This window comes from Ciconia boyciana, chromosome 8 (genome assembly GCF_034638445.1).
Source record: "Ciconia boyciana chromosome 8, ASM3463844v1, whole genome shotgun sequence".
Taxonomy (NCBI): domain Eukaryota; kingdom Metazoa; phylum Chordata; class Aves; order Ciconiiformes; family Ciconiidae; genus Ciconia; species Ciconia boyciana.
The window spans coordinates 29,657,151-29,674,411 of NC_132941.1; the positions used below are offsets into that span (position 1 = coordinate 29,657,151).

Below are 17,261 nucleotides of genomic sequence, written 5' to 3' on the forward strand. Positions count from 1 at the left end.
ATGCCGGCCAGCAGAAATCCCAACGCCCTGATCTGGCACTTGGGACAGCAGCTGCCGGATCCATCACAGCAGCTAAATGGGCTCTCCCTGCTCCTGGCTCTGTTTTTAATTCAGCAGCAACAATACCCCAATCGCCCCAAGGCTCACAGCGCACTGCCCGTCTTCCTCCGGGATGTTGTCACATTCAGCCTGGCCACACCTGGGGACTCGGGGCACCCATAAATAGAGCCCCGGGAACAGAAAGGCTCTTCCTCTCTCATTTTTGTGTAGCCTTGCAGCTCTTTGATTACAAACGCGATGAGAGCATTTCCTCTGGCTAATTGTGGCCAAGGTAGCCCGGTCCCCAGTCGCCTCCACAGGGTGCCCCTCCAAGCATCTCCTGCCTGGTCTCCCACTTGCCCATGTGCCTTTTCCCAGGAGGGAGCTCAGGTCTTCTGTATGCCCAGTTTCCCTGCTTTAGTTAAATACAGGCAGCTCCGACTTCTTTGTGTCCATTTAGCTTTAAAGCAAACCCTGCCCAACTTCTGGCGCTGTGAGCACGGATGAAATCGCTGCTTGTGAAAAGCTTAGCAGGAAAGGGTCACTCTGCAGCAGCGTGAGTTGCTCTGTGCCCAGCTGTTTGCAGGATAAAAAACAGAGGATGCTCCATAGAAAAATCCACCACTTGAGAGCTGTAGCACCCTTGCACTCTTCCTCCAGCCTCTAAGCATCCCTCTTCCTCCTCCTCCTCCTCCTCCACAGACAGGGATGTAGCTTCAATTCCCTGGCTCAAATACCCATGCCCATTCCCCCGTAGGACAGACAACACTCACGCTGTCGGCACCTCGGGGGGTGCAGCAGGTCGAGAGTTTGCCAGGAGTGTCAGCGTGGGTGTTGATGCCAGGTGGGCTCCTGCCTGCACCCTGCCTGAGCCCTGTGCCGTGTCCGCAGGTCACCATCACGGTCCTGGACGAGAACGACAACAGCCCCCAGTTTGACATCACCTCCGACTCCTCCGTGAGCGTGGCGGAGGACAGCGCAGTCGGCAAGCGGGTGGCCGTGGTCCTGGCCCGCGACCCAGATGCAGGCAGCAACGGGCAGGTAGGGAGGCTGGCACAGCAGGTTTGGGGCTGCCCATAAGGCTGTGGTAGTGGTTCGCTGAGGCAGAAATGCCTCCATCGGTGTCTTCCCAGCCCCTTCCCCTCATCTGCATCCCTGCAAGAGCAAACTCTGGTCGTTGATGCCAGCAGTTTTGGGGGTGTTTGTGCAGTGGGTACTGGCGCTTCCAGGCTGAGGTGTGCCTGCAGGAGAGGAAAAGCATCATCCTTGGGCTGTCTGGGGCAGAGAGCTCTGTGGGACACATGTCAAAAGGAGCCTGGCAATCTGAAAACCAGCTGTGTCCTCTCCGCCCACAGGGAACAGCAGCAAAGCCCTTGGCAGGCTGAGCAGGAAGCTCTCTGATATTTGTTATTTTCTTTACCACGCAGACAGGCATTAATGAGGTCTCATCACCCTTAATGGCACACCAAAAATTGCTAGCATCATAGGAGGGCTGTGGATGAGACAGGGGTTGGGCCATGGGTGTTTGCTTTGGGATGGCTGCAATAAGCCAGCACACCCGTGGACCCCAGCACATTGGACCTTTTAAAATGCTCAGAGACTTCCCGAGGCGATGCTGGGTTTATTATTGTAGGTTCTCCTTTCTCTCCTTCCTCCTCACAGCATCACATTGCCTGCCCTGTTTTGCTTTCCCCATAATGTTTCCAGGTAACTTTCTCACTGACGTCAGGAAACATCGGCCGGGCTTTCGAGATCCATACCACCAACAACACCTACGGTGAGGTGTTTGTGGCATGGCCGCTGGACCGGGAGCTGCTGGATCACTACACCTTAAGGGTAAGCACCGAACCACCCTGCTTACCTCCTTGGGCTTCTTCTGGTTTGAGCATCGAGGCTGTTTTCTTGGGGCTGTGAGCCTGAAAATAGCATTTTTAGAAAAATCCACCCCCCAACCACAGATCCAAGCTTCGGACGGCGGTGTGCCCCCCCGGAGGAAGGAGCACACTCTGCACGTGAACATCCTCGACGTCAACGACAACCCCCCCATCATCGACAGCCCCTTTGGCTACAATGTGAGCGTGAGCGAGGTGAGCACCCACCCCTGCTCCTCTCCTTCCATCCTCTCAAGGTGAGGTCTGACCACAAAGCAGGTGGGGACAGCAGAGTTGTCCCCACCTGCCTTGTGGTCAGACCTCACCTTGGGTGATTTAAGGATTGCTGGCCCCTTGCAAGGCCTCACCTATGATGGCCTCCTAGTTTTGGGCTAGGAGAGAGCTCTGCAGGCAACTTAAGCCCATGAGGATGCAGAGACCGGCAGGAAGGAGAAGTGGCTACACACCCATGGAAATGCCACCGAAGTGACACAAGAGGCGTCGCGGTGCAGAATAGGAATTGCTTTCAGGAAGCAGCTTGGCAAGAGCTGGATAATTAAGCAATAAAACACAATCAGGCGTGAGAAAAGACAACTTATTTCCTGACAGTTTAATTCCTGGACCAGGGGGTTCTCAATTTGATGAGGAAAAATGAAATACGAGTGATAGCCAGTAACACTTAGCTGTGAGGAAGTGTCGCTCATGATTAATAGCTTTGCATTAAAGTTATTGCCCTGTTAGGATTTTCTTATCTATTTAATACATGTTCAGAGCTGGTTGAAGAACAGAATTTCTGTTTTGATTTCCCCTGTAATGGGACTATCCAAAAATAATTAGCCGAGCTCTGAGTCCATTACACAGCCTTCACATTTGCACACACACTGGTTTTTACACTCTTTCAGGCTGTGCCAGCCTAGAAAGGACCTAATGCACAGCTTTCTGCAGCAGGGAATCAAACTGGTTTGTTGCAACAAATGGGAGATGCTGTAACATAAGGAAAAAAAGGCGCAATTTCGGCATGCAGCCACAGCTGGCTTTGGCGACTTAACAGCAAATGTCACCTGTTAGTTTTATTCCATTTCTTTTTAAAAGCTAACATAGAAAACACATTTAATTTCAGAGTTTCAAACCAAAAAAGATTGGAGCGCTCAAGCAAAGGGCAGAGCCTTCCGTTGCTGAGCCTGTGCCTGGTTCTCAGCTGAGCTATCAGTGGCAGCGCGAGTAGCCTTGTTTAATTTTTTGCACGAAGATGCATCTATTAATAAAACATCGTTTGCAATAAGCACTGCAAAAACAGCATCCAGGAGCTAGTGAAGGAGAGCAGCCTTCTGCTTGGCTGCTGGGTGTTGGGGCCGCAAGTTTGGAGCCTCAAGCACCACAATGCCTGGAAAAAACCCGTTCTATATTAGAATTATATTATTAATGTTATGAATTATGTATTTTATATGTTATGAGGTGTATCTCTGCCGCTCACCCCACTGTCTTGCCCTGCAGAACGTTGGCGGTGGCACGGCAGTGGCCCAGGTACGCGCCACCGACCGAGATGTTGGCCTCAACAGCGTCCTCTCCTACTACATCACCCGCGGGAACGAGGATCTGACCTTCCGCATGGACCGCGTCACCGGTGAGATCGCCACCCGGCCATCCCCGCCAGACCGCGAGCGGCAGAGCTTCTATAGCCTGGTGGTCACCGTTGAGGACGAAGGCAACCCCTCCTTGTCGGTGAGCCACCAAAATGTGCTTTTCAGGGGGAGGATGGAGCTGGGCGGCACTGCAGGAGCGAGCTTAGCATTGAGACGTTGAGCATGGAAGGGGCAAGCAGGCACAGGGCGTGATGTTTCAGTGACCCAGCCATTTGGATTATGACTCAGGGTCCAAATCTGCCGAGTACAGGTTTGATTCAGAGCCTCCTTCGGCACTTGGTCCTGCGGGACCCTTTCTTGCAGTCATTCAGGGAGCTGCCATCTCCCATCTGTAAATGCCAAAAATATCAAGACCATCCCAATGGGCAAGCGTGCTGGTGGCTGCAGGAGTTGTCGTGCCCGCTGGCTCCTCATGCTCTGAGTCTGAAAGGTCTCGGGATGTTGCTCTCAGTCATCTCAGGGCAGGAAGTGGCTGGAGCAGCAGCTGACCATGGACCAATGTGTGTCTGCTCTGGTGCTTGCAAATGAGAAGAGCTCTGGTAATCAGCACTACAGCTGTGGCAGTCCCCACTGTGTGAGATTTGGGCAGCTCATTAGTCACGTTGCTGCCATCTGGAGTGCTCTGCCCCCAGTGAGCAGGGTCTGGGCATGCATCTGGGGGCTGATACGAGACGCCGTCCATCATCCTTCGGTCTGGGGAGGTGGCCACCTTGCGTTTTAGCTACCAGAGTGCAGGACTGCCCAGCGAGGTAACTGCATTTGCTGCAGCCTGACTCTCCCTCGCACCTTCCCCGCTCCACGAATAGCAAGTCTCGTTATTTGTGCCTTTAAGGAGGACTCTGGTGTTGGAGAGTCAAATGAGCAAATAACATTTGGGGCATTTTCCAGCCCCGATTCCCTCCTAACCCCACGGCTCTGCGGGGAGGTGTGCAAGTGCCTGCATGCACAAAGCAAGCGCAAATTGTGAGACGGGGCGGCATGACACCCTGTGCGACACTGCCATCCTTCCTCTCCCCCACCTCCACCTGCTCTCTCTCGCTATCTCTCTGATCTCCCGGCACAGCGCTGGCTGCAAAGCCCTGCTCTACATTTTGAGGAAACAGGTTGCAACTAGCAGTGCAAACTGCGGCTTGCAACTCTCGCTTCAGGCTTTGCACTCTCAACTCCTCCCTCCCAGGTAGTTCACACGCCTGCTTGTTCATCACCATCTTTTTCTTAAGACAGGCTGCCACTGCAGCTTAAATCTAGGCAAGTTTCTTTCTCCAAAATGAGAGAAAGCTGCTTCATATAACTGCAGCACCTGGTGCTGCCAGCTCCTCCCAGACGGGTCCCCATCACCCAGGCACCCTGGGAGCATCGCTGATGCTGCCGTGGTGAGGAATGCTATGCACCGAGCTGGCAAATGCCATTGCCATGGCAATGCCCGCTTCCCTTCCCGGTGCCGGGGAGGACAAGTGACACAGCTTATCGCTTCACGCTGCCAAAGCAGTGTCCCAGCAGCCCCGCTCGTCCTCAGGGTTTCTGCTGTGTGACCACCACGTCACCGGCACAAGTTATGCCAGCAGCGACAATCAAAATCCCGCCATGCTGAAGTGAAACAAAGCATCCAGTGACCTGATTCCTGAGCAGAGAGAGGAGTTTCGGCCCTTTTCAGAGCTTGAGGACGCTTAGGTCTTGTGAAAAGCTGTCCTGCGTGTGGCTTGGTGGCTGCTGGCCTCATGCCTGGGTGATGAAATGATGCCTGTCAGGAGTTTAGCACCTACTAGAAACTTTGGTTTCACAAGTAAGTCTAGGCTGATGCAATGATGCACAAAAATGAACTATTGTTTGTAATTCACACATTCCTCCATGTGCTTCAAGATTTGGCCTTCTGAGTATGGGAGAGGCAGAGGAGACAGAGATGGGAGAGGACTTGGAAGTCCCGTGGTGATCTGTGATACCCAGGACAGCAAGGGCACGTGGAAGACTGGCCATCCTCTTGGGAGCTGGAAATGCAGGGGCAAAAGGGTAAAATGCTGATATTAAAAGAAAAGCATTTACCCAAAAAAAGCTTTGCAGGAAAGAAAACCTTCACAAGCTGGTGAGCTGCAACTGGAAAGTCTTGCTGTCCTTGCGTGGGAATTGCAGGAGTCACTCAGGCTCTGTCTGACCCTGGTGCAAGCCTGCAGCTGCACCTTCCCAAGGGCTTGCCCTGCTCCGGAGACTTTGGGATGCTTCCCACAGCAGAAGGAAGGATGTCTGCCCAAGGGAGCTGCAGCACCCACATGAGCCAGAGCAGGGCTCCTGCTGGCACCCGCAGACCCGGGCACCAGCGGCTGCAGCGAGGCAGAGTGGATCGGCAAAGCCACTCCTTACCGCCCAGATGCCTATCTCACAGCCACCCCCAGCCAGGGCTGCTTCAGCCTCTGCAGTTTCTGTTCCCATCCACCCACTCTGAAACAAGAGTTCAGGTGAAGCTCCGAGGCTCCTCACTCTCCCATCAGCAAAGCCCCGAGTGCTGATGCAGCGGAAAACAGCCAGCAGCGGGGCACCAGTGCGTTCCCAGGCCAGGCGCTTGCAAGAGCTGGTGGGACCTGGCAAGGTCCTTGAGGGCATGAGCATCTTGCTGGGTCACCTTCAGCATTAGCATCCTGCCCAAAGGTGCAGCGCCGCGCCATCTTCTCCACCAGTGGTGGAGGCCAAGGTGGGGTGTGCCAGCACCCAGTGTGCCAGGGCTCCTGCTCCAGGATGTGTGGAAGGATGGGTAGCCATCGCCTCTTTCCCCTAAAAGTCTTTAGTTTTCCTTCTGGCGAGCTTTCCAGGTAGGAAACGGTCCCTGATGCCACGCAGTGCCCCAACGTGCCGCACCAGTGCCTCTGGCAGAGAACGTGGCTGCTCAGCTCACCTCTGCCTGCCCACCACACATGCCTGCAGCATGGGGCATCCTGAAAAATGGGATTCCTGCAGCGCAGAGAGAAACCTATTTCCAGCAAAGCTTTATTCTGTTGTCAAACAGTGCATTTGTTAGCAAAGGGAGAGACTCGGAGAGGGTTTCAAAGCAGTTAGGACCTGTGGGCAGGCAAATCCCCCGCATGCCTTTCCAGCTGCAGCCACGGGGACAGGGAGAGGGAAGCGCTGGAGGCACTGGGTGAGCTTCCCCAGCAAAGCAGGGAAAGGGGCTGAGCCGTGGGTGGCAACAAGCACAAGTCCCGTGCTCAGGAAGTTACGTCCGCGGTGGGGGCATTGGTGCTGGCTTCTCCTTTATCCCTCTGCCTGCGGCTGGACCATCTTGAAGTTGCTTTTGCTGAAGCCAACACCAGATTAATCAAATCCTACAGCAGGCCAGGGTGTCCCCAGCCCATTGCAGAGGCAAACGCAGTTTCCTCCAGTCATGTAGTATGAAAATTCAGCATGCTGCTGGGGATGCTCTGCCTGATATAATGGATATTGCTCAGGTCTGACACTGTTTTGGTATGACTAGTGTTTATGTTTGTCTAGTGGCAATTTTTTCCCCACTTTACAACAAAAACAAAAGCAAGAGAAAAAAACCAAACACACCCTTTGAGTAACAGTGTCTACCACAAGGTTTTATCTCCTCATCAGGGGCTGAGTCACGCTGGAGCCTGACCCACAGCTTCTTTTGGATAAGCAACGCCAGAGTGCTGTGGTTCGAACGGAGGATGCTGTGAGGGCACCCACATCCCCCGGGGCATCGCAGGGTCCTCCAGCGTGGCTGAAGGCAGTGGCCCCAGGGACGGCTGGCCCCGGGAGGATGGCGGGGAAGCCAGACGGAGCGTTTCCCACCGCCCACGGCATGCTCCCGTGCCTCCGCCTCTCTGCAGGGGCTCTCGGCTACGTCACGGGAACATCCTCCAACACCCTCCAGATGGACTGTCTAATTTATAGGCATTTAAAAAAAAGAAAAAAAGGCAAAAACCATAAACATCCTTTTTTTCTTTTAATCAGCACTGATAATGAAACAAACAGAAAGATAAATTCCCCTGATCCCAAGCCGAGGATAAAATTGCAGCAGAAATAAGGCTCCTCCCAGTGTGTGTCCAGCTGAAAACACAGCAGCCTCGCAAGTCTGTGGCCGTCTCAAAAGGCTGGTGGGGAAGGAGGGCTCCATCAGCAGCAGGGAGCCTCTCCCCTTCCTGTTTTGCAAAGAAAAAGGTAGTACAAGGTTGGCCGGTGACCCTGTTTTGTCTTGTGGTGGATAAAGTACTTTACCATCCGCTCCCAGAGAGGATGTTCAGTCAAAGATGCAGAAACAGGTTGATGTTGCAGAGCTTAAACCCCTGGCAATAAGTTAAATCCTCGGGGAGGTTTGCAGGTGTGGGTTGTGCTTCCTTCCCTGCATCCCCAGTTTTCAGCTAGTCCGTAAAACGTGAGCAGTACACAGTTTTGCTCTTCTCCATAGAAATAGGTAGTTAAAAACCGAAATCCGGGCAAGAGAGGTTCACTTCCAGCCCCCGGGCAGAGCCAGGACAGGAGACAAGGGCAGGGCTCCTGCACTCAGCTTCATTTTTTAAGGCTTTGCTGTCCGTGGCCATGCTGTCCTCCCAGGGGGCCTCGGCTGGGCGAGCATGGCGCGGTGGCTGCCTGGCCTCTCCTGGCTGCGGCTGGGGGATGTGGTTTCCTCTGGGGTCTTTAAGCTTTCAAGGAATTTGGTGAGTCGGGAACAGGATCTGGAAAAGGGCAGACCAGGGGTATTAGTCTGGCTTGCAGCTGCAGGAACATGCTTCAGGAAGCGGCCAAACTCTGCTTTCATTGACTGCATTGGAAGGGGAAGCCTTGGGTCCTTCCCATCTGCAAAGCCCTGGGACTTGATGTCCCACATAATGCAAAGTTTGCAGCCGATATTTAACCCCCGCTTTCCCACTCAACCCCCTGACTGCCTCTTTCCTTCCTGTCCCTCCCACAGGGGTCCCCATGGGGGCTCAGCATCACCGGTCACTCACCCAGCGTTGGGAAGAAGCAGTCCCCAGGGCCAAGGGGGGACAGGGGGGTGCCAGGCTCAGAGAGCAGGTGCCGGCCGGACTCGGAGGGCTGCCGGCTGGCCATGTAGGAAAGCTGGGGTCGGGGCCGTGGCTCTGCACTCGCCGAGGGGACCGCCTCGAAGACGGGGTTTTCAATGCCCTGTGCGCTGCTGCAGGAGAGGAGAGGGTGTGAGGGTGTGGATTTTCATTTTTATTTCAGAAGCCTTTTTTATCCCCAGGGTTTTGGCTGAGTGCTGGGAACAACCAAGCAGGGCAGGGAGCAAGTTCAGGAGGTGGCACCTCAGCTGAGAGCAAGCAGGAAGCCTGGCGCAGGGGGGAAAGCTTAGCCGAAAGGCACCATGGTTTCGAGCTCTCCTGGGGCGTGGGGAGACGCGTGCCCTTGACACAGGCAAAAAGAAAGGAGGCACTTCCCACTCGGAGGGAGGGAAGAGAAACAGTGGCTGCCCGGAAAGGGACAGGACCCCGGGCATGGGTGCTGCCAGCATCCCCCTCGCTTTGCCCGGCAAGGATACACTCCAGCTTCAAGGGGAGGGGAGAAGAGGACAAGACCCTTGCGGGGTCTGGGATGCCGGCAGAGGGGGTGTGAGGAGGTCGGGCGAGCTGGAAGCACATGGGTTTCCTCACCTCTCCATCCTGACGAGCTCATGGGCACCTGCCAAAGACAAAACGGTTGGCATGTGCGCTGGCAGCGTGATGCCCAGCACCAAATCCAGACCCACTGCCAGCGCTGGTTTCTGGTGTCTCATCCACACCCAATTCCTCCTCTTCCTCTGCATTCCTCCCTCCCTTTCTCCCTTCTTCAGCATCAGCCTCTTCTTTGCTCCCAAACCTCCCTTTCCGCATCCCTTCTGCCTGCAGTCTCCCGCCTTGTTTACTCCCCAGCCTGGCCTCCTCCCAGATTGAAACTGCAGGGTCCAAAGAAGGGGGAAGGAGGTGCTTCCGCCAGCGCGGGGCAAGGCAAGATGCAGCTGCAGCACCTGGGCTGCAGCCCAGCCTTGCTTGTGCCTGGATGCACCCACCACCCGCCCGGGACACCCTCCCAGGGCTCTGCAAAACACCACCCCGTCATTTGGCTGCCCCTGCATTTGCTATTTATTTCCTCATCCTCTTTGCCGCAGGCGCAGCAGATCGCACAGTCCGTGTTACTTGGGTGTGCTGGATGGCTGCACAGCGAGCATCCCGAGCTGAGATGCACAAGTTTTGGCCCAGACCATGCCGGTGGAAAGCGCCCAGTGGAAATAACCTGTAGCTAACCTGGCCTGAGACACCCCATAAGCAAATCCCCCTGGGTTTTGCCTTCCCTCTTGGGTTAAATAGCATCCAGGTGACTCTTTGCAGCACAGCGGGGGAGCAGCACCCCCGCCATGGCAAAATGGATGCATGAAGACACGCAGCCAGTCTTTTCAGCTGGGGATGGATGTCGAAAGCGCAGTTCCCGTTCTTGTGGCTGGCATCGTGCCCGCTGCTGCTGCAAAAACCACTTCTCCAAAGGGTTTGCTCAGAGCCACACAGCCACCCACCAAGCTCGGTGAGAGAAACCGCAGGGCCCCCAGCTTGCCCAAGGCCTGATGAAATGGTTCTGCCGGTTAAGGTGGTGCCCCTTTCTGCTTAATTACTGAAATCACTGGGAGCCGAGTATGGGCAGGAGCTAGCAGCCAGCTGCACCTCAGTGCTGCCTGATTTTCTAGGGCTGGAGCAGTGGGGAGAGAGGGGGCTTGCTACCGTCCTATTGCCATAGAAATGTAAGGTGTCTTTTTAAAGACAGGTGGAGGAAAAGCACAAATAATGCTTTTTCAGTCACTCAGGAGGCAAAGGTGCTATTTTGGCTGTGCGGTGGAGGGAGGGATGAGTAAATGAGCCTGCTCTCGCACCAGATGGGGAGGAAAGAGCTCAGCAGGGAGGGGGCCTAGCAGCATCTTTGCAGTCTCAGTGCCCCCAGCACGCTCCCGGGGTGCCTTGCAGGCATCACAGGTCCCTCTCCTACCCCACACGCCTTGCCGCAGCCTGCAGGCATGCCCAGCCCTTCCTAGGACTGCTTTGCCAGAGGCACCTGGCAGGGACCTGTCTTTGGGCCACCTTACACTATGCCTGTGGGATTCAGGGCAGCCGAACCCACTGATCCCAGCAGGACACATCCCATCCCACAAAGGCCGATGCAGCCCAGGAGATGAGTCCCCGGGTGGGTGTCCCCACTGGCGGCTAGCAAAGGGAGGGTACGTACGTCTGCTGCTGACCGCTTGTCTCTGCTTGTAAATCAGGAGCAAGATGAGGGGCAGGCAGAGGATGCCCACGATGCAGGCACCCGTTGCCAGCGCGGCAGCTGTGATATCTGCAACAGAAGAGGGCAGAGCTGGAGTGGGCGGCGGGGAGGGTTCGCCTTGCATTTCCTTGGTTTCCTCAAGGCGTAGCAGAAGCACGGGGCAACACCGGCATTGCCCCACGCCTGATGCAACGTGGCTCCTGCATGCCCGGGTGGTCCGCTCCTAGCGGGATTCACGCTGGAATGCATTGCCGGTTGAGGAGATAAGTTCTGAGGCATCTGTTTAGGACCTTGACCAAAGTCCTTCATTGCTGGAGGACACCCCAAGGTCTTTCTTTGGTCTTCTAGATATGGGGAGAGAAGCAGGGGCCCTGATAGAGCCCTGTGAAGTCAGGAGAAAGGCTCCCCAGAAGGGCTGGCAGTCTACGGGCATGTCTGTGGCCATCAAGGTCCATGTGGGATGGCTTGCGGCAGGGTCAAGGGCTACCTAAATTGAGGGCAGATTCAGCTCAAGCCCTGCTCTCCTGCGCATCTGTCTGGGGAAGCAGCATCTTGCTCTGGGTATGTTGGGGGGGGGGGGGTTCTCCCCTTTTCTTTTTTGCCTGGCAGGACAGGCTGTCCCAGCATGTGGGACTGAGGGTTTGAGACAGAAAGCGCTAGTCCTGGGGAGGATGGTGCAGTTTCCTGTGGCTGGGCTGGCCGCAACCATGCTGCAAACCAATTTTAGCAAAATCTGCCTGTTTGGCAGCCAGCAAACAGGGGTAGACAGAGCGACCCACGGAGAAACCACCTGCATAGCAAAGTGGGCACCTCCAGCGTCTAGACACAGCGCCAGGGGAGCCTCATGTTGTCTGAGCACTCAAGCAAGATTTGGGGTTTCCCTGCTAGAGTATCTCTGCTTGGGGCGAGGTGGCATGGGCTCGGGACAGCGGTGGGGTGTTGCAAGAGGTTCCTGTGACTCTAGTTTTCTGTCCCTTCCCATCTGCTCATGGCAGAAGCCGCTAAATCCCCAATCATGTTGGGGTGGGGCTCAGTTGCTTTATAACCATGGAGTGAATGATCTCCGTAGGCTTCAGGACAGTCCAGGTGGCGTGGAAACATGGGCCAAAGGAGGTTCTCCTCAGCCTGAGGACATGCCTGTCAGATGCACCCTGTGGGGACAGCCTCGGAAATGACCCTCCCAACACCTGACCGTGAGGCTGCATCTGGACACCAGTGCGTTTATAGCAAGCAGCCATCCCTAGTGAAATACACAGGCCAGGATGGCGAGCAGTGCATTGGAGAGAGGGTTTTTTCCTTTTACCTTTGCTGGTGGCAGTATGAAACGTGCAGTTTTGAAGCCCTCCTCTGCCTGTGGTGGAGAAGAGAAAAGAGTGTTAGATCTCAGAGGATTCGCTCAGGTACCACAGAGCTCCCACACCTGCTAGCTGTGCTTGCCTTTGCTCACTGGCATTGAGAAAATCAGACCAGAGCATCCCAAAAGCAAGAATTTAATCCTGGGAAGCTTACACCAAGATTCCTGCTGCAAGACCTCTTTTCCCTCACAGTGGCAGGGCCCATCCCTGGCCATGCAGGCTCTTTTTTTTTTTTTTTGGTCTAAAAGAAAACGTATCTATCCTAACACTGCATATCAAGGGCAGGGGACGCCTCCCCCTCCAGTTTGTGCCTCCCTGGGCAGCTCTCCCTGCTGGGCTGCTGCCCCAAGGTTATCTACAAGCCCTCCATCCCGAGCAATGTCTGCAGCCCTTACGCTGGGCTCACCCGCTAGCCACCTCCTTTTATGTTGAGGTTTGTTTTCCTCTCTTCCAGAAAGAGGTTGAGGAAGATCAGTGAAACTATGTAGCATGGATTTTATTGCGTTCCAGCCTCTTGATTTATTTTTTCTTTTTTTTTTTTTTTTTTTTAATGTTCCAGTGCTCTCTGGCCCTAAGTCAAACCTTCAACATCTGCTGCTCTTTGCCTCTTGCAGCATGGCTTGGGCTTTCAGCATCAGGACACCCTGCCTCCCCAGCCCTGATCCTGCACCCTGGCATCCCCCACCAGCCCTTATCTGCCGCCTTGCCCCGACGCACCCCGGCATGGATGCAGGACTGGAAGGGGCTCCCCTGGCCCCCCTCACCTTGCTGGATCTGCAGCTCCACGAAGCCGTGAGCAACCTGCAGGGTGTGGGGCTTGCCTTGCTCCCACCTGGCCTCCGCAGCGTAGCAGCAGTAATTCCCGCTGTCCTGCAGCGTGAGGTTCATCACCACGATGTGAAAGGCACCGTGGTGGTCAGGGACAAACTCCACCCCATGATGGCTGGCTTGTGCCCCAAGGGGGGATTTTTGGGTGCCATTGCCCGGCGGCTCGTGGTGCCTGCCCAGGTCGTGATGCAGCTCCTTCTCGGTGACATTGCGGATGTGCTTCTTCCCAGAGCAGCTCTGGTCGCCGTTGCTGCTGAAGTACCAGGTTTTGTAGAGGAGGTTGTGGCGGTCGGTGAGGGGACCACTGATCCGGCAGGTCAGGGTGACGTTCTGGCCCTCGGGGCAGATGCAGAGCGAGTACGGGGTGGTGATTAGGAAAGCTGCTGGCCCTCCTGCCAGGGAGAAGACACAGTGACTGAGTCAGACCCTACAGCCCTGGGTTTACCCTGAGTTCATAGCAAAATGGGGATCCCTGCCCAAACAAGCACTGCAAACCGCACCACTGATGTTGGCAGAGGGGTGGCTAGAGGTTGCAGAGAGCAATCAGAAAGTGTGAACACCAGCCTGCAGGCATGGGGAAAAAAGCCTTAATCCATGCCCTTGGGGCAAGAAAAACTCACGAGCTCTCCATAGCTTAAGAGAAGGGAGATGGGAAGCAAGGTGTGAGCCCTTCGCTTGCTCTGTAGCAACATCCCAGCAGGGCTGGGAGCACAACTTCACCCTAGAAATAATCCGTGGAGGGCAGGCATGCTTTAAATACAGCTGAGCATCAGCTTTTAATAGTAGCAGGGAGGCAGAAGTTTGCCCAGGGCTGGCAGAGCAGGGCGGCGTAGGGCAGCGAAGTGGGGTCTGCCCCAGGCGCCTTCTTATGGGACACCAGACCTCTGCAAAGCAGGGCAGTGGGGTATGGCTTGCAAATGAGGAAATACAAGTGCTGCTGAGCCGGCTGCAAATAAAAAGGAGAAAAAAATAAAACAACTAGGAGGAGCCTGTGCCCCCCGAGATCATGCGGGGAGCGGGTCCCACCCTGCTTGTTTTTCAGCCCCTGGGGAGGAGAAGGGAGAACTGGCTGACACCGACTGTGAGGAGCTGCTTGAAAATGAAAACGATTTTCAGAAAGAAATCCTTGATTGCTGCCGGCTGCAAAACGCATAGTGGGAGGCCTGGCAGAGGCGCAGGAGCATGTCGGGGGGGGGACAGAGGGAAGGAGAGGAGCACACCATGGTGTTACTGGTCCTGTCCCAGCACGCCGGTGGAGGGTACTGGTGGGTAAGGGGAGCTGTGCATGAGGGGAGAGAAAAGAGCAAATATGGGCGAGTCTTTGGTGCTCTGGCCCCACCACCACTTTGCAGAAGTGCAAACATCACCTTCGAAAGCTGAAGAAAAAGCAGATTCTGGGTTCATTTTCTTTAAATTACTGAGAAAAGGAGGTTCCTGGGGCTGGTTTGCAACAGAGAAGATGGCATGAGGACAAGACGTTCTTTTATTTTGGTAACATCCTGTTGTGCCATTAACTCTGCCACCGTTTCACCTTGAGGTTTTTGACTTGCTATATCGAGCGGGCATCAATCACAGGTGGGGAGTGCTGTGCCTGCCCGCAAGCCATCCAGCCAGGCGAGAGGCTCCCCATCGCTGGGCTGCCCGGAGAGCATCCTCCTCCGTGCAGAATCACTGCTGTCACCATCCTGACATGGGGCTCCGCTTGAGAGAGTGAAAGTGAAAATGTCCCCCATGCCTTCCACCCCTCGTGGTTATTTATGCCTTTTAGGACGATGGTGATCTCTAAGCCCCGTAAGAACAGCTGTGAAGCCCCTGAGTCCCAGCAGCCTGCCTGAGGGTGCTTTGCAGGGAGAGGGGGTTTTGGAGAGGGGATCTGCCCCATCGGACCCTCCCAGTCTGCAGCACGCAGTGCCAAGGAGTCCCACAGAGCCGGGGATGGCGTGACCTTTGCCAAACCGCTCTGGCTAATTGCTCTGGCTTCCTGCAGGCACCTCAGCCTGCTCCCCACGGCACGTGCAGCAGCACATCCCCGGGGCTGCTCTGGGGCGGAGGTTTGTGTGGCCTGAGCTCAACGCTGCCTGTTTCTGCTTATTTTCAAGCCCCAGCTGCTCCCCATCCCTGGATGCTGCTGGGGCTGGGATGCTTGGCTGGGCTGGACGGGTTTTGGCACGCAGCGGAGCGGGTCCCCCATCTCCTTGCCAGCGCTCTCAGCACAAAAGGGACCTCAGATGTGTTTCTCGATACCTGCTGCAACGGGAAGTGCCCCATTCACATCAGGGGTCTCCCGGGAGCCAGGGGAAGGGAAGCCAGGGCTCTATTGGAGGAAGCCGCACTTCTAACACCTTGCAAAAGTATCTGCAGGAGTCTTTGTTTTCCACACCGCCCCTCAAATAAAACAGGGCTGTCCCGTTCATCCCCACACAGTCTGCAAAGCTGTGCCTTACTAAACCATCCAGCCTCCACCCCCAGGGCTTGATGGGAACCGTCTGGATGGAAAGTCAACACGGCCCACGCTTTCGGCATCGGCGCCCAGCTGTGGGGAGGGGCAGAGGTTACCACGTGTGCAAAGCCTTCGGCATTACCAACTTCCCTTCTTTCTCCTGAGCAGGCTCCCAAAAGCCAGAGAGCAGAGGAGAAAACAACTGGGGAGAAGAGCTGGTGAGGCACAGCATGCCCTGCGGCAGTGCCAGGGAGGGTGGTGTTCCCTCCCCAAGACATAGCACGGCTTTAAAGCTATGCTAGATGCCAGATGGTGCCCGGAGGAAATGTCTTCTGTCAGTGTCTTTACACTAAAGCTCGTGGATTTTAATCTCCCCCAGGTGCTGTGGGCTTCTTCCATACCCAGACCCCAGGTTTGGCTCCATCCCATCCTGGTCGGACCATTCCTTTTTATGTCAGTGCTACTGGCAAACACCAAAGTAAAGCCAGATGCCAGTCTCCATGCATCTCTGACTGAGAGAGCCTGGGCCCGTTGAGGTCCAGGCTTGTCATCGTCTTGTCACCATCTGGTAAAGACAGAGGAGGTCTCAAGCGGGTGCCAAAAGTGCCCCTCTTCCTCTTTGGCCCCTCGGTATCTTCGGCTCCAACCCGCAGCATTGCATTGGTGCGGCACAGAGCCCAGTGCAGCACTGGTACATCCCTGGTGCCAGCACCACTGCTAGCTTGAAACCTGGGAGCTCTCCTTTCAGAGAAAACAAAATGCAAAAAAGTGCTAATGCCAAGGAACCTGTGTTGCTTTGCCGACCAACAGCTTAAATAAAACAGGATTTCATGCCAAATTCTGGATCGGTGACCAAAAGCCTCTCCTGGCTGCTTCTCCTAACTTTGGTCCCCTGCTCTGGCAAGCAGGTGTTTGATTTACACTCCTGTGACTTACAGAAGTGATTTCCACATCATGCCACCTCTTTCCACTCCAGTGAAATCTGGGTGGGAGAGCTGCAGCCTTTGAAGGGGCTCACCCGCCGTAGAGGAGGGGCTGCTGGAGAGATAGTGGCTGCTCAGTGCCGGAGCAAGGAACCCGGCTTTAATTCCTCTTCTGGGAGATTTTTTAGCAGCCTCACATAAAAGTGCTGCAAGCCCCATCGTCACTGTGCTGTCATTATGCTTCAGAGTTATCAGCTGGGTGAGATGTGCAGGGGCATCCATACCTCGGCACAAGTACTTAGAGCAGGAAAGAAAAAGGAGAGAAAAAAACTTACTGAAATGCCAGAGACACATGTGTTAACAGCCCTCATCTCCCGCACCCTGAGGAGCCAAATGGCTTTTCAGCGGTGGGGCCGCTCCCTTGGTACCCATCATCCAGGCCATGGGGAGAGCAGCCTGGAGCTGCTGCACCCGCTGGAGGGTCCTGCCTTGCTCCTCTTCCAGCACGGCCCTGGCTTGGAGACAGGGTCACAACGCCAGGTTTGCACGTGGGATGCGATTTTGGAAAGCCCAGCTCAGCTGCCATCCCTTGGGTGGAGAGGAGCCGCTTCCCCATCCACCTACCTGCCAGTGTCCCCAAACCGTGTAGGAGCTGGATGTCTCCAAGGGCTCTACTTCTCCATCAACCCCTGCTAAAATTAGCCGGGGGTTCAGAAAGTTTTGGCAGGCACGCGGTTGCCCGAAGCTCAGTTCCTCTGGCACCGGGCTGATGTTGAACATCAGTGTCCAAGCTTGTTGCATTGCAGAAGGCGTGATGTTCAGTCCCAGCACCCCAGATGCATAATGAAATAATCTAAAGCCCCATGGAGATGCTGGGAATCGCTCTCTGATGTCAAGAGGCTTGGATGAGAAGCAAAGCACAC

The 17,261-nt window shown here is 55.2% G+C and overlaps 2 protein-coding genes across 2 annotated transcripts in view; one reads left to right on the top strand and one right to left on the bottom strand.

The window, feature by feature from the left end:
• LOC140655637 (cadherin-23-like) overlaps positions 1-17,261 on the top strand; it is a 26,372-nt gene continuing 9,111 nt past the window's right edge. The window contains exons 1-5 of the mRNA XM_072870381.1: positions 1-174; positions 931-1,080; positions 1,747-1,875; positions 1,998-2,126; positions 3,405-3,632. Of these exons, the coding sequence (XP_072726482.1) occupies positions 1-174; positions 931-1,080; positions 1,747-1,875; positions 1,998-2,126; positions 3,405-3,632 (810 nt within the window). The remainder of the gene's footprint in view (positions 175-930; positions 1,081-1,746; positions 1,876-1,997; positions 2,127-3,404; positions 3,633-17,261) is intronic.
• Positions 7,315-17,261, bottom strand: part of VSIR (V-set immunoregulatory receptor) — an 11,094-nt gene continuing 1,147 nt past the window's right edge. The window contains exons 2-7 of the mRNA XM_072870743.1: positions 12,912-13,367; positions 12,096-12,143; positions 10,754-10,861; positions 9,157-9,184; positions 8,494-8,681; positions 7,315-8,220 (exon numbers count right to left, since the gene is read on the bottom strand). Of these exons, the coding sequence (XP_072726844.1) occupies positions 8,183-8,220; positions 8,494-8,681; positions 9,157-9,184; positions 10,754-10,861; positions 12,096-12,143; positions 12,912-13,367 (866 nt within the window). The 3' untranslated portion in view covers positions 7,315-8,182. The remainder of the gene's footprint in view (positions 8,221-8,493; positions 8,682-9,156; positions 9,185-10,753; positions 10,862-12,095; positions 12,144-12,911; positions 13,368-17,261) is intronic.